Source organism: Pholis gunnellus (genome assembly GCF_910591455.1).
Source record: "Pholis gunnellus genome assembly, chromosome: 22".
Taxonomy (NCBI): Eukaryota; Metazoa; Chordata; class Actinopteri; order Perciformes; family Pholidae; genus Pholis; species Pholis gunnellus.
This window is the reverse complement of record NC_136549.1, coordinates 4,935,560-4,956,333: the sequence shown is the minus strand read 5'-3', so window position 1 is coordinate 4,956,333 and position 20,774 is coordinate 4,935,560. Positions and strand designations below refer to the sequence as shown.

Below are 20,774 nucleotides of genomic sequence, written 5' to 3'. Positions count from 1 at the left end.
CCGTGCGTAACGGAACTGCCATCTGGCACATCACTCCTTTAGATGCTGCAGAGATTTCATGAACTGAAGCTTTTCACACAATATATAAAGCACAGTAATTTCCTTCCTGAAGCATATTGGGTCAAAAACATTCAGTCATATAATATATATATATAGGCCTATATATATTTAAAAATAAACAAAAACAAAAACTGCAAGGTTGCAAGGCCACTCGACACTCGATGCTCACTTCGCACAACCCATGCAAACATTCTGGGTTTGAGGCACTTTGGGGTCGAGGCCACAAGTTAGCCAAGTGTAAATGAACGATGTGTCTGCACAAGCCACGTGCACCGCTGTGCTCCTCTAAAAATGTAGGACTTCAAGCACACAGGAAACACACACTACCATCCACCTCAGTTATTTTCACAGGAAACTGTTGGGTCGATGCAATCAGGTGCCTGCTGTGTGAGGGAAGATGTGGCCCGGTGTAAATGATGTCTCGGCCCATAGTGAGTTTTTAAAGGAATCTTTGGACGCTGTCGTTGTCCCCTTTCATCGTTGGTCCCTGAAGTCCACTTGAAAAGCAGGAATACAGACAGTTTGTCCTAACAGTACAGCCAGTACTGAATGCTGCATCGGTCATTTTTCCAGTTTGTTTTTGTTTTCAGTTTAGATTTGTGGCTTGGGCAGCAAATTAGTCAGTACAATTAAGTGCATAGGAAGGAATCTGTGTGTGTGTGTGTGTGTGTGTGTGTGTGTGTGTGTGTGTGTGTGTGTGTGTGTGTGTGTGTGTGTGTGTGTGTGTGTGTGTGTGTGTGTGTGTGTGTGTGTGTGGAGCAGTAAGTGGTGTACCTGACAGCAGTCACATAGCCAGTCTGGCCACAGGATGACCAGTCTGAGCCATGACACACAGTCTACTCATGATCCAGACTTGAGGAAATACCTCATTCAGCTGGCAAATGCCAATGAGTGTGAATGGGCGAGAGAGAGAGAGGGGGAGAGGAGAAGGCATGCCGCTGTATACAGCATCTAGAGCGGCAAATGATGTCAAAGATCAGTTAGTATCAACATTAGCCCAATTCTGTTTTGTGTACATTTCCAAATGTGTTAGTACATAGTGTGCTTTTTAAAAAACAAAATTCAAATGCACCATTTTGGTAGTTAGTCTACAACTAGTCACACTCATTGTGCGATGCCGGAAACACAACCAAGCTGCAGTGAAGTGCGACTTGCAGCGCTAATTCCATCATTTCTGCCGCCGGGAGGCGTTCTCGTGTGTTCCAGGCAGGATGAAATGATTTAGAACGTTGGTGAACGTGTCAAAGAAAGCATAAGACTCTGTTTGCTGACTGGCTGCGGGTATCCTTTGGCAGCAATCCCCAACTTTTAGTTTGGCCGAAGAATTTAAACAGCCTCAGCTTTCCACAGACGTGGCAGCCTGCGGCGGGCCTCGCTTCGCCGCTCCCGGTCTTCTCCGCAGCAGGTGAGCAAAATGCTCGCTGCTTTGGAAAAGGCATTTGCAAAGCAGGAAGCAGTAAAAGTAGCAACTCATTTGCATCTGTAAAGTGGTGAAAACGTCACAGACATCCAGACACTGGCGCTGACGCAGACTGATGTTGTCCGCTCGGATCATGTAAAAACGTGACATAGCAAACCTCAAGACCAAAAGTGTCAACTTGACAGTGAGGAACACAAACAGAACAACATGGCTTGAAAACAAAACACTTGGAAATTACAAGTCAGCTACTGTAGATGTAATTAAAGCTTACTGCGCGTTGCTGCTTTGCAATTTGCAGTGACGTTTTCTGCATCGTCGTATCATTTCAGAAAGACAATGTAGAAGAATTTTTTATTCTTTAATTATTTTTACTTTGTGAAGTTATCAGTCAATATTTTGACCAAGCATTCTCGCTATCTGCCACAGAACTTGGATTTATCACCACTATACTTGAGAGTACGATAATCTCATGTTGTGCTCAATCTTTTCAGAGAGAGAGCGAGATGTTACAATTTCCCAGCAACATCCTGAATGCACACAGTCACTCAGGATTTGCCTGATAATGGGCGTGCTGCTCATAGCGTGCGACTCGTGAATGGGTGAGAGAGTGAAGGCCGGAGTGCCAGGACACGCTGTGTACACTGCAGACTAACGCTGTAAAAGGAAACGCGATAAGGGTGCACGTCATATGACTGTTGGACTTGGCACATTGTAAATAAGGAAACAACCAACACTGTATATGATCCAGGAGTTCATTTATTGGTCCAGCAGATGCAAAAATCAACTGTACAACATACTGTCCTCTCATGCATATTCCTTCAGATTAAAGCAAGGGGCCTCTCGCTCCAAGCGTCCAAAACTACATGAAAATAAATAAAGAATATAATAAAACAGTTTTTACAAAAAACAAAATGTTCAAGTATCTCGAGCAGAAATGTTAACAAAAGTGTTACCGAGAGAGGCGAGCAGCAGCTTCGTTCTCAACAGATCGGCCTTCCATTAGTACAAAAATACTTCTACGCGCGCATTTTCATCAAAGGACTCCCGAGGAAGTCATCTCCTATGCAGTTATGTCGTATGTACAATCACATTTACAAAGATATTATTAACAGCACGCATTGTTATAGCAAAAATATAGGTGCTTATATTTGTGCGTAGCATGGCAGCAAAGAGGACATCAAGGGAAATGAACTTGAAGATTAAGAACTCGGCATGCACCGTAGCGTCGAAACTACACACTGAAAAATAAATATTCAAACTGTGAAAGGTAAAAATATCGACGTGATATGTGGAGTTATTAGGTGAAACGTGGTGGCCCTTCTCAAGCAGTGGATTTCAGAGAAATGGCGAGAGAAGCAGAGTCACGCTTGCAAAACAAGCACTACAGGCACTCTACGGCAAAAACGTCATCACCGTGACATGAAAAAAAAAAAAACATACAAATTCATCTCCGTTGTGCAAAATAATCGCTTATTTTATAGTGTCAAATGAAGGATTAAATAATTAAATAATAACGCTCTTCTTTTTAAAAAAAGAACAGTGCTTCCGAAGAAGTGCCAAAGAGTTTACAATGTAAACTAAAATCAATATCCTTTTAAAAAAACATTTTTAAATCAACTGTGCAATCATACGTTGAAAAAAAAAAAAGGAGGGGCGGAAAGATTTAACCTCGCTGTGAGGGTTAGTCTTTGGTCTCTCCAAAATAATAAAACAGTAGAAGTCACAGCTCTCCTCTTTCAGTCTGAATACATTATACACGGGATGCTAAAGGTTTCCCAGAAAACACAAAGAAAATGTCTGACAATGGCAAGAAAGGGAGAAAGAGTCTGGCTTCGTAGTGACATGTCTTTGAACAGAAACATCTGTTGGGACAGTAATTCAATAATCACTTGTGTCCTTGATTGACAAAATGAAAAATGTACGGAAAATAATTTGAAAAATAACTTCCATTTAACGCTTCCTTGTCGTTTCATGCTCAGTGAGCCTTCGTCAGCGGTCCACTTTCCGGCCCCTGGAGCCACGTGATAACATCGGTGCAGTTTTATTGGCAGGGCTGCAGGACGTCACGGAGGCCAGACGAGTTTCTCCTCAGGTTCTGGAAGCACAAAAAAACAAAAAACATTTCGGCTTTAGACGTACTGCGGCAACTATGGACTACGCAACACGCCAGAGATTCAACAACAACAACAACAACACAGAAGACTGAATGATACTCTCTCATGTAGTGTAATCCCTAAACCGCAAGTTACATCACCTGTGCTTTCTATGGCTCTGGCTCCTCAGATGTGTGGGAAGGCGTGAAAACTGCCACAGAGTTCATGAGTATGTGAACAGGTTGCTGTGGCTGACTGTGTGTGTGTGTGTGTGTGTGTGTGTGTGTGTGTGTGTGTGTGTGTGTGTGTGTGTGTGTGTGTGTGTGTGTGTGTGTGTGTGTGTGTGTGTGTGTGTGTGCACAGAGTTGATCCTTAGGTGATTAAAAGGGCAACTGACAAGATCCTCACACACCAAACAGTGTTATCCATGCGGCTCCACTGAGCCAGCAAAACTAGCACAGACATGCAGTCTCATGTGGGCTAACTTTCAATCTAACTGCCGACATGACAACTTATATTTGGTTGACTATGGCAGAGACTAATTTTTGATAAAGCTGATGTCATTATCACAAGAAATAAAAAAGTAAACTTAGTAGATATTCAGTAGCAGTGAACAGCTGCTCTAAAATTGTCCATCAAATACATTTCAGTTTCTAGCTTTAGCGTGCTACATTTCTGTCTCTGCTAAATGAGCCTGATGTCTATTTTTTAGGCTATAATAGTTTGACCCTCCGAAAAACGTCCTTATTATCCATCACAACAAAACAAAAATGTTGTTCGTGTTTGATATAATCAACAATACTTTTAATTTAGCTCCTGAATATAGTTTGTTTGTTAGCACCATCGTGGTTTTACTGTTAACATATTTGACTAGCAGCAGCTAGCTTTAGCCTGTTACATTTGAGTCTTTGCTAAATGAGCCTGCTGGCTGGTTAGTTAATAGTTTGATTCAAAAACTCCTCTTGTTTACTATAAACTAAAGAGTTAATGAGCCAGAGTAATCTGGTTTAGTCGGGTTGGCAGACATTCATCTGAAGTTATTGCGTCAGATGAGAACTACAGTATGAAGCAACTGCAAAGCCTCTACGGTGCGTTTACCTTTGAAAGACTAAGAGTGAAACCACTTTCAGATATTGGAGGATGGTTCGTCTTTAAGCGGGAAAACAATGGGCCAAAAATAAACCAAAGAAAACAGAGACAAGAACAGGAAAGTCAGCATGAGTCAGCGTAGTACAACAAGCCGATTAGGGTGACGACAACAACAATGACGACGGCTGCAGGAATTACAGGAATGTAAACTGGGAAGTGAGGGTTCCCCGTGAACAAAGAAAGCAGGAAAGCTGAGTGGAAACAGCACAGCTACTCCCAGTGACTCAAAGGCACTACAGTGACGCTACACTACAGATTTACTGGCAAAAACAAAAGTCAGTTTACTGAATTATGATGAAATATTCACAAATATGATTATTAGAGGTAATACAAGCTGTGTAAATGGGACTTTTCTTTTCAATTTTGTGACAATGTGAGTGAATATTTCTTTACGTAATTTAACATTTAGTGTGAAAAAAGAAACAGACTTTTATTTTTTGCTGTTCATTAGTTAAATGTCAGCAGTGAACACCGTGTAAAAGAGGATAAAGCAACAGGAAGAGAGTGGGGGGGGGGGGGGGGGGGGGGGGGGGGGGGGGTGAAATAAGAAAACAAACAGCCAGGAAGCCAGACACACTAGAAGTGAGCGGATACTTACAGGCAAACTTTGCCCAGCCAGCGCTGTAAGGTGCAGAGGAGAAGGCAGCAGAGCAGAAGAGGACAGGAAACAAATGAGTGAACATGCATGCAGAGAGGAAACGGATGAAAGAATTGGTTTTCTTAGCATCTCGTGATGTCTTAAATGCTGTTCAGAAGGTTTTCCATCCCGATAAAAAGAGAATTCTGGGTAGAAATGTGAACCTCTTGGCCTTATTGGACATCAGCTTCTGGTGACTTGAGTCTGAATAATTTGGTTCCGGCTTTAAGAAACCCATATCAGTTAAACCCTAGTAACTCTAAATATGTAATGCTATGAAAGCTACCTGTCCGGCCAGGGCGAGAGGGAGGTGCGAGGGGCTGCAGGGCGCCAGCGAGGCAACGGATGGCGGCAGCTCCTGGATCGGAGCCTCGTCTAGGTCGTCGATGCGAGGCTTCTTGAAGTTTGACTCGGGGCTGGTCAGAGGAGTCACGCTGTTCCGCCTGATCAAGGTGCCAGGACCCCTCCTCACCTCCTGCAGGGTCAGAAATATTAAGACGCTTAGTGACGTTCGGAAGTATTGTGGAGTCGTGATTATCTTTATAAAAGAGAGCAAATTAATGTGCAGTTAAATAGCTATCGATCTCCAAGAACACAATGGAGGCCCCAGCTATATCCAGTTCTTTACAACTGTTTTCTGTTGTAATAAACCGTCACCCACAATAGTTACTCATGGCATTGACTTCAGTTCTGTGTGGACGAGAAGAACATTTCCAGTAATCAGTTCATCAAGCGTTACCTCCGGCCTGTCTCTGTGGGTGTTCACCGCCTCCACATTCAGAGAGATGGACTCCACCTTGCACCCGTAGGCGACCGGGGTGAGCTTCAGCACTGTGTGGAGGGGACACTTCAGGTAGGGCATCTCCTCTGGAACAAAGGAAGAAGAGGGGAAAACAGAGATGTGAACACAGGTGCATCAGATTGGAGTATCATAGATCTTTTTTTTTTTTTTTTAGATAGTGACACGGAACCAGAGGGCTTACGGGGACTTGTAGTACCCACCTGCACTCTTATCCAGGAAGTAGGCCAGCAGGCAGCGCATGACGGCCTGGTGGCAGATCACCAGGACATTCTCTTGCCTCTCCAGGTCCATGATGACCGGCTCCACCCGCTGGACCAGGTCCTGGTAGGACTGCGATCAGGAAGGCGGGTTCGTTAATTATTGTCACTTTGTTCGATCTTAGTTATATCAAATATCTCGGAAGTAGGGTTGAATTATTATATCTAAAATGAAATAAATGCCAGTGGTGGTAGACCGTGTGTGTACCTCTCCAGCAGGGTAGCGATAGTAGTATTTATCTTCATCTCTCAAAGCAAACTCTTCCGGGAATTTCTCCTTGATCTCGTCATACGTCATCTCTTCACACATCCCCTAAAAAGAACAAAGAAGAAATATGTTATTCAGTTTTGGCAACAACTTACGTAGTTGCGTGGTGCGGCGCAATAGTGCGATACTCACAGCGTCTATCTCGTTGAGAGCCTTCCACTGTTCGTATGGGACTCCCAGGTGCTCTGCGGTCTGGATGCTGCGACACAGCTGGCTGGTCCAAACCTTCAGATCCGTCGGCTGCTGCTCCTCCACAAACTGAGCCAGGGCAGATGAAAACTACAGCGGGGAGGGAACAGTATTCAGCACCTGAAGTTCGGTTCGTTGATAATCTATTTCACGGTTCTGCCTGGGGCTGATCGTACCTGCTTGCCCCGCGGCGAGAGGCCTGCGTCGCCGCCCAGCCGCCCCTCCAGGTTGTCGGTGCTCTCTCCGTGCCGACACAGGTAGATGGTGCGGGGCTGGACGTGGATGTTCATCAGGTAGTAGACGATCTTGCTCTGGATGTGATCCTGGATTAGGTTGACGAGGAAACGCCGACCCACGTCTATCACCTGGATGAAGGAGAGATCCCTGGAGGACGGACAGGATGTGGTGAGTGATTTTGTATTGGGTATCGCAGACGTCTCGACAAAAACCCATGCTGATCATTTTACCTGTCGTGCTGATCGGGGTCAAGAGGTTGGTAGCTGGTTTTGTAGCATTCAATTCTCCTCTGGAAATCCAACATGGCGTCCGTCTGGTTGCAGTCCCGGTAGTCGGGGCACGACACCTTCACTTCCTGCACAGGGAGGAAGGTTGTCAGACGGCTAAAAACACGCCTGATCCCAGAGAGTTATAATCACTTCATGTCATTTCAAACGGCGCCGGGGTCCATTGTGATGTCTGAGCACGACTCACCATGATGTTCGACGCGATGACGCTGGGATCGTCGCACACAGACTCGATGAAAAAGATCTGGGCACAGAACGGAAACGTGGTTGAAAGTCGCCGCATTGTCGATGATGTCATGCCTTGACTCATCAGGTCGCTAGCAACACTTACCTTGAAGTCGTTCTCACTGCCGAACTGGAGGATCATGTCTCGCCTCTCCCTTGTCGTGTTTGTGGCATCGAAGACCTGAAAGGTGACACGAAACAGCGTTGTTATACGATGGGTTTTCATCTGGACAAACTTTTTTGTAAAAAGCGCAAGATGCATGATGGGAAACTCACCGCTACTTGGCCTCCCTCGTCTTTCAAATAGGACTTGACGTCCCTCAAGGCTGCTAAGGCACATTGACTAAAGAGAGAGAGAGAGAGACAGCGATTTTCATTTTGCATTATCAATAAAGAATAAACAGTAGATTACTCTTATTATGCATGTGTGTTTGTTTTATGTGTTGAACTCACTGCCTGATTTTAACGGCACACTCGTTATCGGGCTTGAAGAAGTCATAAGAGCTGTAGTTCTTGACTGCCTCCCTGCGGTACTCCCCCACGTTAAAGACTACACAACACCACACACACAGAAGAAGAAGAAGCAACAACAAGCATGAACACGATGTCCTGGAGGCAGAAACGTAACTCGATGCTGCCGGGCAAAATACTTAGAACAGAGGGACGTCCTGTAAGCTACTGAACAGGCTGTGGGTGCGGGTGTTGCGTTACCTTTGGTGGGCATGCCGATCCAGTTGAGGTAGCGGGTGAGTTTCTTGGACATGTACGTCTTGCCTCGAGCCGGAAGACCCACCATCACGATGACGGTGGGGGGGTTGGCGAAGTGCGGGGCGCTGGCCGCTGCAGAGAAGGATGGGCAAGGGGAGGGAATGTGTTACGACAACTTACAGTCAACGCCGTTCTCAACAAGTCAGAGAAGGAGCAGAGGAAAGCAAGTACAGAATCAACATCTTGAATTTACATCTTGTGCTCTGCAACCTGAGAGGGCCTGTATACCCGGCTGCCGGGGAGCTGGCGCCAATAGCAGCTGCTCGCCAAGAGCCGCAAACCTGCCCGAACCCATTTAGTCAAAACAACCTCTGCACCTGTAATCTTTATTTATCTCCATGCTGACACCCTCCCAGCGGGCACGTGGCCGTCTGCTGTCCCCTTTCACTTCCACCTCACTGCACGTATGACCCACTTTTGCACGTATGAACGGGCTTACACGACCCATAAATTGTTTTTAATCAACCGAATCGCCCCACCCCCTGAGGCCCGTGGGAGATTGTATATCATAAGATATGTGGCGGCAGGTTGTTTCATGTTGCCTTGGATTCACAAAGCGGGTGGCTGGGCGGAGGAATGCAGGGCGTCGATACCACATGGAAAACATGTGCCGATTGTCGTTGAAATTGTGAGTAAGCTACTGTAGATTGTCACATTTCCTCAACTTCAAAAGGGTCATTGATCACTCATCGCCTGATGACGCCCTGAGAGCTAATTGATGCTCGCTAATCCTGTTTGCATAACAAAATGCAGCTCCTCTCACCTACAGTACAGCATCCCTTCTCTGTGCATCAAATAGCCATGATAGCTCTTTTCAACTCTCCTCATTATCGAACTGAGATACCTGAATCAGATCTGAGGCACATGTGAGGCAGGAGCAGCAGAGGGTCAGTCGGGATAAAGAAGTCTCTTATATTTTATTCTCATTACACTTAAATCCTATCGCTGTACAAACTGCAGGACGGTACAAGCTGTAAAATGTTTTTTCTGAGCACACATCCCTCAACAATAATCTCTTCTTCTCTGTGGTCTCTTGGGTATAAACCCGGAAGCAAGACGGGGGCAGGGTCGCGCCATGCACACACGCGCGCTGCCGGCCGACCAATCAGAAAACGGTAACGCTTTAAAAGCACTGTCAGACGGAGAGGTAGCGCGGCACCGTGGTAACCATGGTGACCGGAGCTTCGTCATGCTCCTGTTTGAGGCTGTGACGTGCCGCGCTTGCTGATGAAGACCGCCAATCAATGAAATGTCAAAAGACCGGCGTAGGAACAGGTGCACTGATGACTGATACATCACAGCAGAACTATGGCCCCTCGGCGGAAATATTACAAGGAAAAGGAGTGAAAATGTCGAATAAATTGGAAAGTACTTCTATAGAAACACCAATTGGTCGCTATACGTTTGTACCACGGCAGTAGAAGTAGCCTAGTAATACTACAAGCTGCTATAACAGCAGTGCTGACCACCATAGACACACACTTCGTCACTTAAGCTAACCTAGGTATTTAAGTTAGCCATAAGAGATTAAAAAAAAGGAGCTGTCCACTGCAATGTATGATTATAAAAACTTTAAATCCATATAAAAGTGTTTATTATTCAGTGTTGTAGGTACAGACAATCATACACATTAATAATACTGGGAATATAATTATTTAGCAATACTTTATCAGAGAAAACAAGAAAACCGAAAGAATATCAGACATTGTATGAGATTTTACCTCTCCGGGGTGCCGGCTTGTCATCCTTGCTGGGCACCCAGATCTTTTGGATCCTGTTCTGGGTCAGCTCTCTGGGCATCCCTTAAGGACTGAGGAGCCGAACAGCACACAAGAACTGAGTCGCTTAGATCCCGGGGTAAAAAAAGGGGACAGAAAAGGAGGACGCTGATTGTTTAAGCAGGAGCCTCGTCCGTTCAGGTTCAATGTCCCGAGCTATTCTCAATGTCTACAGAGCGCGTTGAGTCGGTCTAATCTGCCGGTCTGCGGCACACATCCGCTATTTAACCCCGCCCGGCTGGCCAAGCAACGTGACTGCGGTGACGAAAGCCAACACACGCGCGCCCGCACACATCCATGCATGCTCTCATACACAGGCAGCCACAGCGCCTCTCTGTGGTAGTTGAACGGTCATAGGATGATAACATTTCATGCAATCTAACATAGCGTGCACGCTATCTGTATTAAGTGTGATAGCGCTTCATTCTTTTAAAAACGTTTTTTTGTATTACTAGTAGTAGCCGAAGTAACCTATATTTAGCCTATATTAGTATTTATTCAATTGTATTGCTGTTATTGAAATGTATTGATTTTTTTAAAGCAATTTGTTGTATATTTTTTATATTTTAAATAAGGTTGGAGTGGTAGCAGTATGATGATTTCATTTTATTCTAAATTGGGCATGTCTCGATAAAGTTATTAACAGTTTATTAGAAGTGTCGGTTGTCTGTAACGTCAGTGTTTATGTACACTTTGTCCACGTCTTCCTGCTGCTTCATCACAAGCCCCGCTCTGAGAGGAAACGTGCAGAGCGTCACATCACCTCACGCTGCCTCCGACCTCACACTGGGCTGTCCCACTGAGTCATAATGGCCATGATCATTACATATTATATAGCGAGTTGGTATAAATATCCAAGACCCCACATTTACCAAACATGTTTAAATTCAAGTGTACCGAAGACTTCTGGAGGGAAATGTTGAAGCAGAACCAGACACTCTTAATAAATAAAATCTAAATATGCTACATGACATACACTTTCTCTAAAAAAATGTTTTTTAATTTGCAGTGTATGTGTGCAGCCCTCTCCAGTATCCGGGCTGAGACTAAATATAACAGCTCACTGAGCTTCTGCTGGTTTGCAGTTTCAACCTGAACAATATGTCACCGGGCTTCAAATGGAGACACACACACACACACACACACACACAGACCATCTCATCCCACTATCACCTTGCAATATTTTTTAAACACAGTAGAAAAGATCAAACCTTAAAAGCTTTCTGACATTCAGTGAATCATAATGGAATAAATACATATCTGTTACTTGCAAGTGACTTAAAGTGCATCTATGCGGACCTCATTCATTTAAACTTACATTTTTGCTTTATATTATTGTTCTGTAAAGCACTTCATAACCTCTTCAAAAAGTGCATACTGTATAGGCTGAAGATGTACTCATTAAACTATAAGCGACTTATACACTTTTCTGTCTACAACAGTAATGAAGTATTACAGTAGATTGTGCACTGTAAAAAAGGATTTTTTTTAAAGTATGCAATTGAAAATACTTTTGAACAGTGTAGTGAAATTCCTCTGTTGCATCAGTTTGGACTTGTACTTGTACTGAACTCTCTCCAACCTTTTCCCCAAAACCTAATGCGTTATGGCACTCCAACTAATATCCTGTTTGTTTAACTGGATTTATTCAACAGAGTGACAAACTCTTTCCTGTTGACCACCTGAACAAAGAGCATCCGTGTGACAAAAGGCAGTATTGTCGTGATATCCATGTGTTGAACGTCCCCCTAGCTCACTAACTATAACTGCGGTTATTTTCTTAAACACAAGTAGAGTAAAAACAAACCTAAAACAAGTTCAGGTTGTAATGTTTCCACCTTAAGGAGTCGGTCGAGTGTGTTTGGGTGGAGAAACTGTGGTTGGGAAACTTTATTTGGTTTGTGTTGATTGTCCTGATCGTGAGGCTCTTTTGAAACTTTGCAAAAGGAAGAAAAAGAGTGCGGGAAGGATGAAGTGTATAGCAACAAGAAAGCGGTTTCCCTGTCATAATGCAATAAGATTATTCCCTTCCTTATCATTTTCCTATGCACATAAAACCTTTCACGTTTTAGATTGTATTTTGTCTCAGGAGGATAAACTGCCTGTCCGTCTTGTCCAACTTTCCCTAAAAATAGCTGTGAATCCAAATGGGGCCTGGCTGACTACAAGTGAAAACACAGATTAAGTCTTTCGTCTGTATTGAAATGTTCTTTGAATGACGTCTCTCTGTTCATTGAAAGAAGTGTGTTTATACTCTCTGTTCATAGCCTAACAGTGAATCATCAGTATCATCGTATTTTTCCAGTGGTGCAAAGAAACTAGGTTCAACTTCTTACTTTTTAGGTACTTTCTTCTCTGCTACGTTTATTTAGCAGCTATAGTCAACAGTTCTTTTCCCCATTAAAAAAAACCATGTGATTTGCTGATTAAGAATAATACATTATTTAAGATTTAACCAGTAGTTGTCAGTTGTTCCGCCAGAGTGAACCTCACAGATAGCCTCCTTTTAAAATACCTGTTCAAGAACCAAAGTGGTTAAAGTAGAATTTTACAATAAAAGCAATGATTAGGTAAAAGCCCCCAAAAAAAGAACCACATCAATCATCTCACGACCCCTCAGATGTACTGTACCATGTGACCCTTTGGAGGATAACTGCATATAAAGTGGTTAAAACTGCAGTAGCGCCATATTGACGTTTAGCTATAAATGCATTCAATTGGTTTAGAGAGAAGCATCAGCACAGTGGAATAAAGAGGAAGAGATCATCAGAAGGCTGCATCCATGAAATATAACTCCCTGACTTCATGTATTCACTCACTGAATATGTTCACACAACATATCCAGTGAGCCAAACGCATCGTGACCTCTCGACCTCGTCTCAAGTCACACCGGCTGGTATGTAGACCGGAGTTAACTATGCCGCTGACAGCCAATCACATCACTCCACTCCGCGGCGCACGTTCAGGACACGCTCTCAGCATCGCTTTCACGCCTGGTTCCTACATGCGCGCACCCACACACCCCCACACCCACCCACCCACCCACCCACCCACACACACACACACACACACACACACACACACACACACACACACACACACACACACACACACACACACACACACACACACACACACACACACACACACACACACACACACACACACACACACACACACACACGAAGGAACTCCGTGTTTTATTTTGTAATTTCCAGCTTTTCAAAGTAAAGGAATGTCGTTCTAGCTTGTCATTTTGAAAGTAGCAGGAGAAAGATAAGAAGCATTCTGAGAAAATATTGAAAACTTTTTACTGTAGTATGTGAAACATATTGATAACAGCCGGTCAAACATCTGTCTTTCATCCCAGCCATACTCCCTCGACCTTTGACCCCTGCAGCATGAATGAGGAGAAGAGATCTTTCAAACGGGCCTCTCTGCTCCTCTGGTTTTCTATCCTGATCTGAATTAAATCTGCTCCGGTGGGATGGGGCCCTTTTTGGTGCGCTTACATAAATCTGAATGAGGCTGAGGCTGCGCTCACCGTCCCAGTCACCCTTCCCACAATCCATCAGGGCTAAGTTAAGACTATCGGGCCTCTGGGATGTCCCAACACTACCGTGGAACCGGTGTTATGTCAGACAAAATTCAGGGTACTGAAGGTACTAGGCACCATGACAGGTGTGTGCAAGTTTTGAGTTACATGTATGGGTTTGTATGGGAGTGTTTATACCAGGATGAAATATTTCACATTTTCAAACTGGAAAACAACTGTAGCTCAGTCACCACGTCACCAGGCTGATTTCTAATTCCTATACTGACTGTAAGAAATGCTCAAAATGTTAAACTCAACAACAAAAATGTACATTTACGCAGAATAATGATAAATAAAGAAAGAAACAAGAAAAACTAGACATAGTTGATACCCTTTATTTTGTCTTGATATAAAGGTATTTTTCATCTCGGGACAAAAGAAACTAAAAGCAATAATCTACAAGATGGACTCACCACTACATACAGACGCTTCAATGCTGTTCAGGAAATTAAAAAAAAGGTTTTATGTACAAGTGAGGAGACGATGTGCGCCCAGGGAGACATCAGAACTGCTCGCCGAGGTCCAAAACCCAAAACTTGTCTAGATTGTAGAAGCAGGCCTTGACGATTCGCCCACCGAAATACCGTCCATTCAGATCCACCACAGCTGTAGAGGGGAGGGGGGGAGGGGGGGAGAGAGAGAGTTAAGATCAGACTGTACCCAAGTACGCAGAAAAACATTTCCACATCAGATTAGTGCTGCCAAATAAAAGAAAACCTGCTTTGACGGGGTTATACATGGTATAATGTCACCCTGCCTCATCTGTATCCATTTCAGCTGTTTTTTCCAAAGTGTCCCAGAAAGCCTTTGACCAGCTCCTGAAGGGGACTTGAACACGCGACTCTTATATTTAAGCTCTCACTTGTCGAACAATGGCCCATTGTTGAATCGCAGGGTTATTTACTAAGCCCTAGTTGCTGGAAATATGCTGCTGTACTGTCACCAGGAAGAGCAGAAATACACCAACCTAAATGATGCCAGGGTTGTTTCCACCCTTTTCCCAGTCTTTGTGCTAAGCTAAGCTAACTGGCTATTTGGCTATAATATATGGTGATGTAGCCCTGATGCTACCCTGGAATGATGCAATGTTTCGTCCTCCTCCGGAGAAATAGACCAGGCAGTGTGACACTTGAAGACGATGCGTTATGAGTGAGGCCCTCCGAGTGTGTGCCCCCCTTTCCTGAGAGCTGTGATGTAAGCGCCGGTGCTGCTGGGCCATGTGTGATGCAACACCGCAGGGAGTCTCACCTTGTTTCTGATCTGGGCCGACCCATTTAGAACGGGGCACACTTTCACCCGCATTATGAGAGCAGTTATACAACGGTAGGAAGAAACGGATGCAGTTACATAAAAGTCGATCGCCCAAACACCCCCAAAAAAGACAGCTGGCCGGGCGATGACCCGCTGAAAGCAGAATCCCAACGGAAATGTGGATGATGATAAAGAACAAGTGGAACTATCAGCGGAGGGCTCATGCGAGAGTGTGCACAGGAGACGACAAGAAAGATACTGACCTTTGATGGCGGACTCCACCCTCTCAAACTCCAGGAATATCCTGACAGCATCTTCATCCGGCACGACTGCAATCTGAGAAGCAGAGTGTCATTGCGATTGTCCCGTTTGATCAATAAATCCCCGTCGCACTTTGAAAATTCTCTTTCCTCACCTCAAATATGACACATTTAACCACTTTGCCGTATTTCTCGCACTCCTCTTTCGTCTCCCCCTCCAAGTCCTCGTCCACCTCTCCGCGGCCCACCATGTTCTATGAGACAAACAGAGACATCAGGCCTACGTGCACGGGACCACGGGAGATGATGAGGGCTCAAACTGCACCACAAGCTCTTCTTTTTACTTCATTTTCTGTTCCAATCTGGAAAACACACACATACCCTCAGCAGGACCACTTTGGTTGGGTTTTTGAGGATCTCTGTGAGTGGGTTGGCATCTGACTTCTTGGAAGAGTCCGCTGGTTGGATGGAAACAGACAAAGTTGTGTTTGTTTTTTTTGAAGAATGTCCACAGGCTGCTGGTGAACTGGCTAACATCACTTTTATCGTATTGAGCTTGATTCCTGTGATATATTAGACAATTCAGAAAAGCCTTTTGCTCACAAAGCTGTTAAAAACACTGTTTCTGCTGAGCCGACGCGGTTTTCCTGTAACGTCTGGCATATTTGAAAACACTGCTGTCTTTGTGTTATACATGCTATTAGTATTCATAGAAAGCTGACTAAGTAGCAGCGGGATACACGTCTTGCTCAAAGGAACACAGAGCCTATTACATCTCAACAGTCCCTAAACTCTGACAAAGACCAGTGGTCCCAAAACTTGAAACAAAGGGGTCCTGAACTCTACTTCCACTCGAGGGGAACGGGGAGAGAACGTCTGACGGTTTGCTTTCACATTCTACCTCTGAGGTCACAGTCTGCGCCGCGTGCTGTCTTATTGTCGCCAACACTTACAAACTAGTGCAGTTCTGAAAGGGGCTTATTCTAATCTTTAAAGGCAAGAATTTGACATTTTGGGAAATTTGCTTATTCGCTCTCTGGAGAGAGTTAAATGAGAAGATCGGGTACCATCTCATGTGTATGCGGTAATTAGGAAGCAACAGCCAGCAGCTGGTTGACTTAGCTTAGCATAAAGACTGTAAGCGGGTAACAAAATCCACCAACCACCGCCTCTAAAACTCACTAATTAACGGTATATCTTATTTGTTTACTCCGTGCAAACACCGAAAAGGGTAAACGCTAGATTATTTGTAGAAGTAAATGCGCGTTGTGGATTTAGCCTAATGTTATTATTGTCTAGAGGTTAGGAAAATAATCAGAAAACAATGCAAATTATAGGCAATGAGAAGGAAAATAATGGTCAGTTGTGACATCAGTTTGGGCCGACAACAAATACATTTAGTGGGGTAAACAAAGACTCGATTCAAAGCAACATCCCGAAACGAGTGAAGACTACAGTGTTAAGCGTGGGCGATGCTGGCTATTGAACTCATTGCCATATTACTTTAACACAGAACTCCTTGCACTGCTGTTTAGATAAACACATACATGGATAAAACACATGCAAACACACACTAGAATAAAAGACGGGCAGGACGCTACACTGTGTGTAATGAAAGAAAGAAATAGAGAAAATGGGAATGACGGCAAACCTGCAAAGCCTCCGACTGAAGTCTCAGCAGCAACTGTCTGGCTGGACCCTGCTGCTCAGTCACACACACACACACACAGACAGACACACACACACACAAGTACACAAAATGAAAAAGACGTGCACACAGAGTCACAGTAAAACATCAAAACTGATCCTGGAATGACACCATGATGGTGACTGATGAGTGTAGAGCAATAATACACAAGAACAGATCAAAACGCTTCTGTTGGAACTTTAAGTCAATGTTTGACAGACTGAGACCGAACGCACGGTCTGGAGGCGACACAAGCAAAGGACGGTTCATGCAGATGACAGGTAGGAAGGACACACACACGCGCACAGAGGCGGTACTTACGTTTCTCTGCGGCATCGCCTATGATGATCTTTCCACCTCTCTTGCTGGTCTTCTCCACAGACAGCGCCGTGCTGAGGCCCTGCTCGTGCTTCCCCAGGCCCTGGCCTTCTTTGAAGCCGTACTTCTGCATGATCTTATGGGCCACCGTACCTCTGTGGGGGGTTCAAAAGCGGGATTTGTTGAGACATTCAAATGAAGTTATGACTCAAAAACAGCCAGTTGTGTGTGCGTGTCCCACCCACCCCATGTTGGCCAGGAAGGAGCTGGTTGGTACGGGCGGTGATCGTGGCCGCTCTGAGTCCTCGTACATAGGGGGAGGGATAGCGGCCTTTGAGCCTCTGGCGGGACGGCCTTCATCCTCGTAGGTGTACGATGAGCCTAAAATCACAACCGTTACTGACATGTGGTGCAGCGCTGAGGTCTTAACATATTTACTGTTGTTATTCTTTGCATGTAGTTTGTATTCTGTTTGGTCTTCTTTGTTTTTCCTTCCTTGTGATTTTTAAACTGACATTCACAATGTTAAAGACACCTCAAACTCTGACGATGTAGACAACGCTGCCCTCTGCTGTAGACAAACTGCTACTAACTAAACACTATACCGTGACGATGCAGACCGCTGTTCCTGCTCTATTTTGGCTTTCCTTAGACTAGTGATGAATCTGAAGACTTACCATCCTTGTCCACAAGTGAAGAAGGAGGGGCGATAGCTGCTCCACCCATCACTGGTGCACAGAGAGAGACAGAGAGAGAGACAGAGAGAGAGAGAGAGCGAGAGAGCGAGAGAGCGAGAGAGCGAGAGAGAGAGAGCGAGAGAGCGAGAGCGAGAGCGAGAGAGAGAGAGAGAGAGAGAGAGAGAGAGGGGATCCATCACGTTAGACAGGTGAAGTTTAGTTTTCGTCTCGTTTGAAACATGGTGACTGTGATACACAGCAACTGAATTCAGTGTATCTTATCAGACACTGCACTACTATGTTTCCACATTATTATGCTATTCATCAAATAGTAAAAAGTTTGATATATTCATCTAGTTACATACCTACTCTCAACCTAAGAAAAGCATGTTAAGCTCACACAGAGACTCTGTGAGGAAGGATAAGCTTGTGTTTAACGGGGAAATTCCAAAATGGATTTCTTTCCTTAAAAATGGACAAAAACTCATCTGGAGAGAATTTGGTTTTACGTCAGGTGCTGACAAATGATGACTAAATCATCTTGGAAAAGTTGGCCGTCAGGCTACAGCTCTGAAAACATGAAACGATCCACAAATGGCGTATATTCCTACAGGCGCTTTACATGTGCGCCATGTGAGGTAAAATAACTCACTCCGTTTCCTCCGCTCTGTGTCGTAGTCCTCCTCCTCATCCGACTCGCCCTCTGCTGCAGGGAAACGAGAGAAACCACTTGGAGCTCCGCCTTCTGGCTTGTCTTTCCTCTTCCTGCAACACACCAGGTTCAAGATTCAGACAGAGCTCCTGTGTTCCGATAAATATTCAGTATTCAGGATTACTATTTGATGAGAAATATCTAAAGTCGCACAGAACTTTTCTGGGTTTGGTCCCATGTTGATGCTACAAACACACAATTACAGATGCATCAAGAGCCACCCGGATGCTGAACAGCAACCGTTAGGGAAAAGACCACGAGGGATTTGAGTCATGACAGTACTTTTCTCTCTCCTCGATCTCCTTCTGCCGCTCCTGCTCCCTCTGGCGCTGTCGTTCTTCTCGGTGTCGCTTCACCACTTTCTCGTAGTCGTTGGGGAACATCGGATCATACTCGTCCGCCAACGGGATCAGCGCGTCGCCAGAAGAGAAACCACTCGGCACGGCTTCCTGAAGCGCGCGCACACACACACACACACGGCCCATAATATGAGAGAGTTAGAGATCTAACGATGCAGCTGTAAAACTACTTTGATGAGGATATTTACATTCAGTTTCAGCAGATATGGAAGGAGTGTTCATGCAACTGGATCACAACAACACACAATGCTCGGTTACATATTATTAACATTACGTACTGAACATTTTCACTCTGCGTCTTTGGCTTACATCCAGACGAATCAAAGCAATTTGAACATGCCAAACATTTTATAAACTCAGAAGATTTCATAAACACTGATAACCCGGGGTCACTGGATAAGACAGACCTTAAGTCCAGCGGCAGCATGTGGAGGAGTGTCTGTGATCCGTCTGTCATCACTGGAGCCTCCTCTCTTTAGATCAATAACTGGAGCCAAGACCGTGGTCTGCTTCATCCGCTGGGTCTACACACACACACACACACACACACACACACACACACACACACACACACACACACACACACACACACACACAAAAACAAACTCATTGAATAAGACCACATTGGATTCACAGTGTTTCAATGTTGCAGTTGTTTGTCATTCTGAACACTTTTTCTAAATTTTACATTTGCTTGGTTACATGTTATTCAACGCCGCTTATAATCTCTACTGTATATGCACTCTCTTTTTTTCATTAATATAAACAAGGTATCCTCTCTATGACAGACGTGTTTCTCCTTCATTCTCCATGTATTGTTCGTGTGCACTGTACTTGTACTGCACGTAACGTTACCCACCTTGGCCTGAGTCAGAGCCGCCTTCTTCACCTTCAGCTGGGACTGCAGCAGCTTGAAGTTCTTGGACCAGCCTTCGGTCTTGGTGTCACTGGCGCCCACGCCGAGGTCATCATACAGCGACATCGCTGCCCGTCAGTGCCCGTTTCCTGCAGACACGTTTCATTTGATTTAACGTTAGCATCATTTCGTTCTGCAATACTTGGACAGAAATTGAGTCTGTACCTTAGCAGCAGCCTAATTGAAAAGCTGGTTCACTTTTGTTGTCTCCAAATGTTTTATTCATTAAAGGTTCAATGCAACGACGTGTCGAAATATTTGTTACTTATCACTTGCTATATTTAGTTAATGTAGACCCATCTTAAACTCAAGCAGACCAGGAGAAACTGGCTAAACATCAATTTAGCTAACGTTCGCTAATGCTAATATTGCTACTTTACTGTCTGCGTCTAAACAAATTATGTTTAAAATAACCGTATTATTAACCTACCGTTTTTTAGAAACACCTGGGCATTAACTACATGTATGTGCCTACAGCATAAAACGAGGTTAGAGGAACATTTGATGTGGAGCTATCTCCTCGCTGTATGCGCCGGAAGCCGACAGCACAACAACAAAACTAAGCGCGACAGTCCAGTCGCTCGACGGCACTTTTCGCTCTTGCGCCACCTAGCGGCTGGATGACTTTATCGTCACCACTGTATTACACTACATTGTAGTGACTACAATGTACTCTCCTCTCTCGCACCAGAACAACACGGAACAATGCTTTTTTTAATGTCAGCTCTGTGCCCTCGCATAACATAGCATGTATTATCGTAGTATGTGTTTGTTCGAGTGGAGGAAGAAAACTTCAGCCTGCAGCCGAAACGTGGGCCAGTGTGGGCGG

The 20,774-nt window shown here is 44.6% G+C and overlaps 2 protein-coding genes across 3 annotated transcripts; both read right to left on the bottom strand.

Annotated features, from left to right (window-relative positions):
- Nucleotides 1–2,218: 2,218 nt before the first annotated feature.
- On the bottom strand, nt 2,219–10,351 carry pfkfb3 (6-phosphofructo-2-kinase/fructose-2,6-biphosphatase 3; the record flags this gene model as incomplete). Of its 2 annotated transcripts, XM_079183840.1 has the most annotated exons (15): nt 10,114–10,351; nt 8,336–8,464; nt 8,078–8,174; nt 7,901–7,967; nt 7,731–7,805; nt 7,587–7,643; nt 7,343–7,467; nt 7,052–7,259; nt 6,819–6,965; nt 6,627–6,731; nt 6,362–6,491; nt 6,099–6,226; nt 5,646–5,834; nt 5,321–5,343; nt 4,668–4,722 (listed from the first exon to the last, which is right to left on the bottom strand). In XM_079183840.1, the coding sequence occupies exons 1-15, from the start codon at nt 10,190–10,192 to the stop codon at nt 4,668–4,670; spliced, it is 1,614 nt and encodes a 537-aa protein (XP_079039966.1). In that variant the 5' UTR covers nt 10,193–10,351. The 2 variants fall into 2 exon arrangements, with proteins under 2 accessions (XP_079039965.1, XP_079039966.1); XM_079183839.1 differs by lacking the exons at nt 4,668–4,722; nt 5,321–5,343 and adding an exon at nt 2,219–3,575.
- Nucleotides 10,352–14,084: 3,733 nt separating this feature from the next.
- On the bottom strand, nt 14,085–20,492 carry rbm17 (RNA binding motif protein 17). The gene is made up of 13 exons (XM_079183842.1): nt 20,376–20,492; nt 19,889–20,034; nt 19,437–19,553; nt 18,953–19,119; nt 18,611–18,723; nt 17,959–18,009; nt 17,527–17,662; nt 17,285–17,436; nt 16,928–16,978; nt 15,658–15,734; nt 15,432–15,530; nt 15,280–15,352; nt 14,085–14,371 (listed from the first exon to the last, which is right to left on the bottom strand). The coding sequence occupies exons 2-13, from the start codon at nt 20,009–20,011 to the stop codon at nt 14,268–14,270; spliced, it is 1,263 nt and encodes a 420-aa protein (XP_079039968.1). The 5' UTR covers nt 20,012–20,034; nt 20,376–20,492; the 3' UTR covers nt 14,085–14,267.
- Nucleotides 20,493–20,774: the final 282 nt, after the last annotated feature.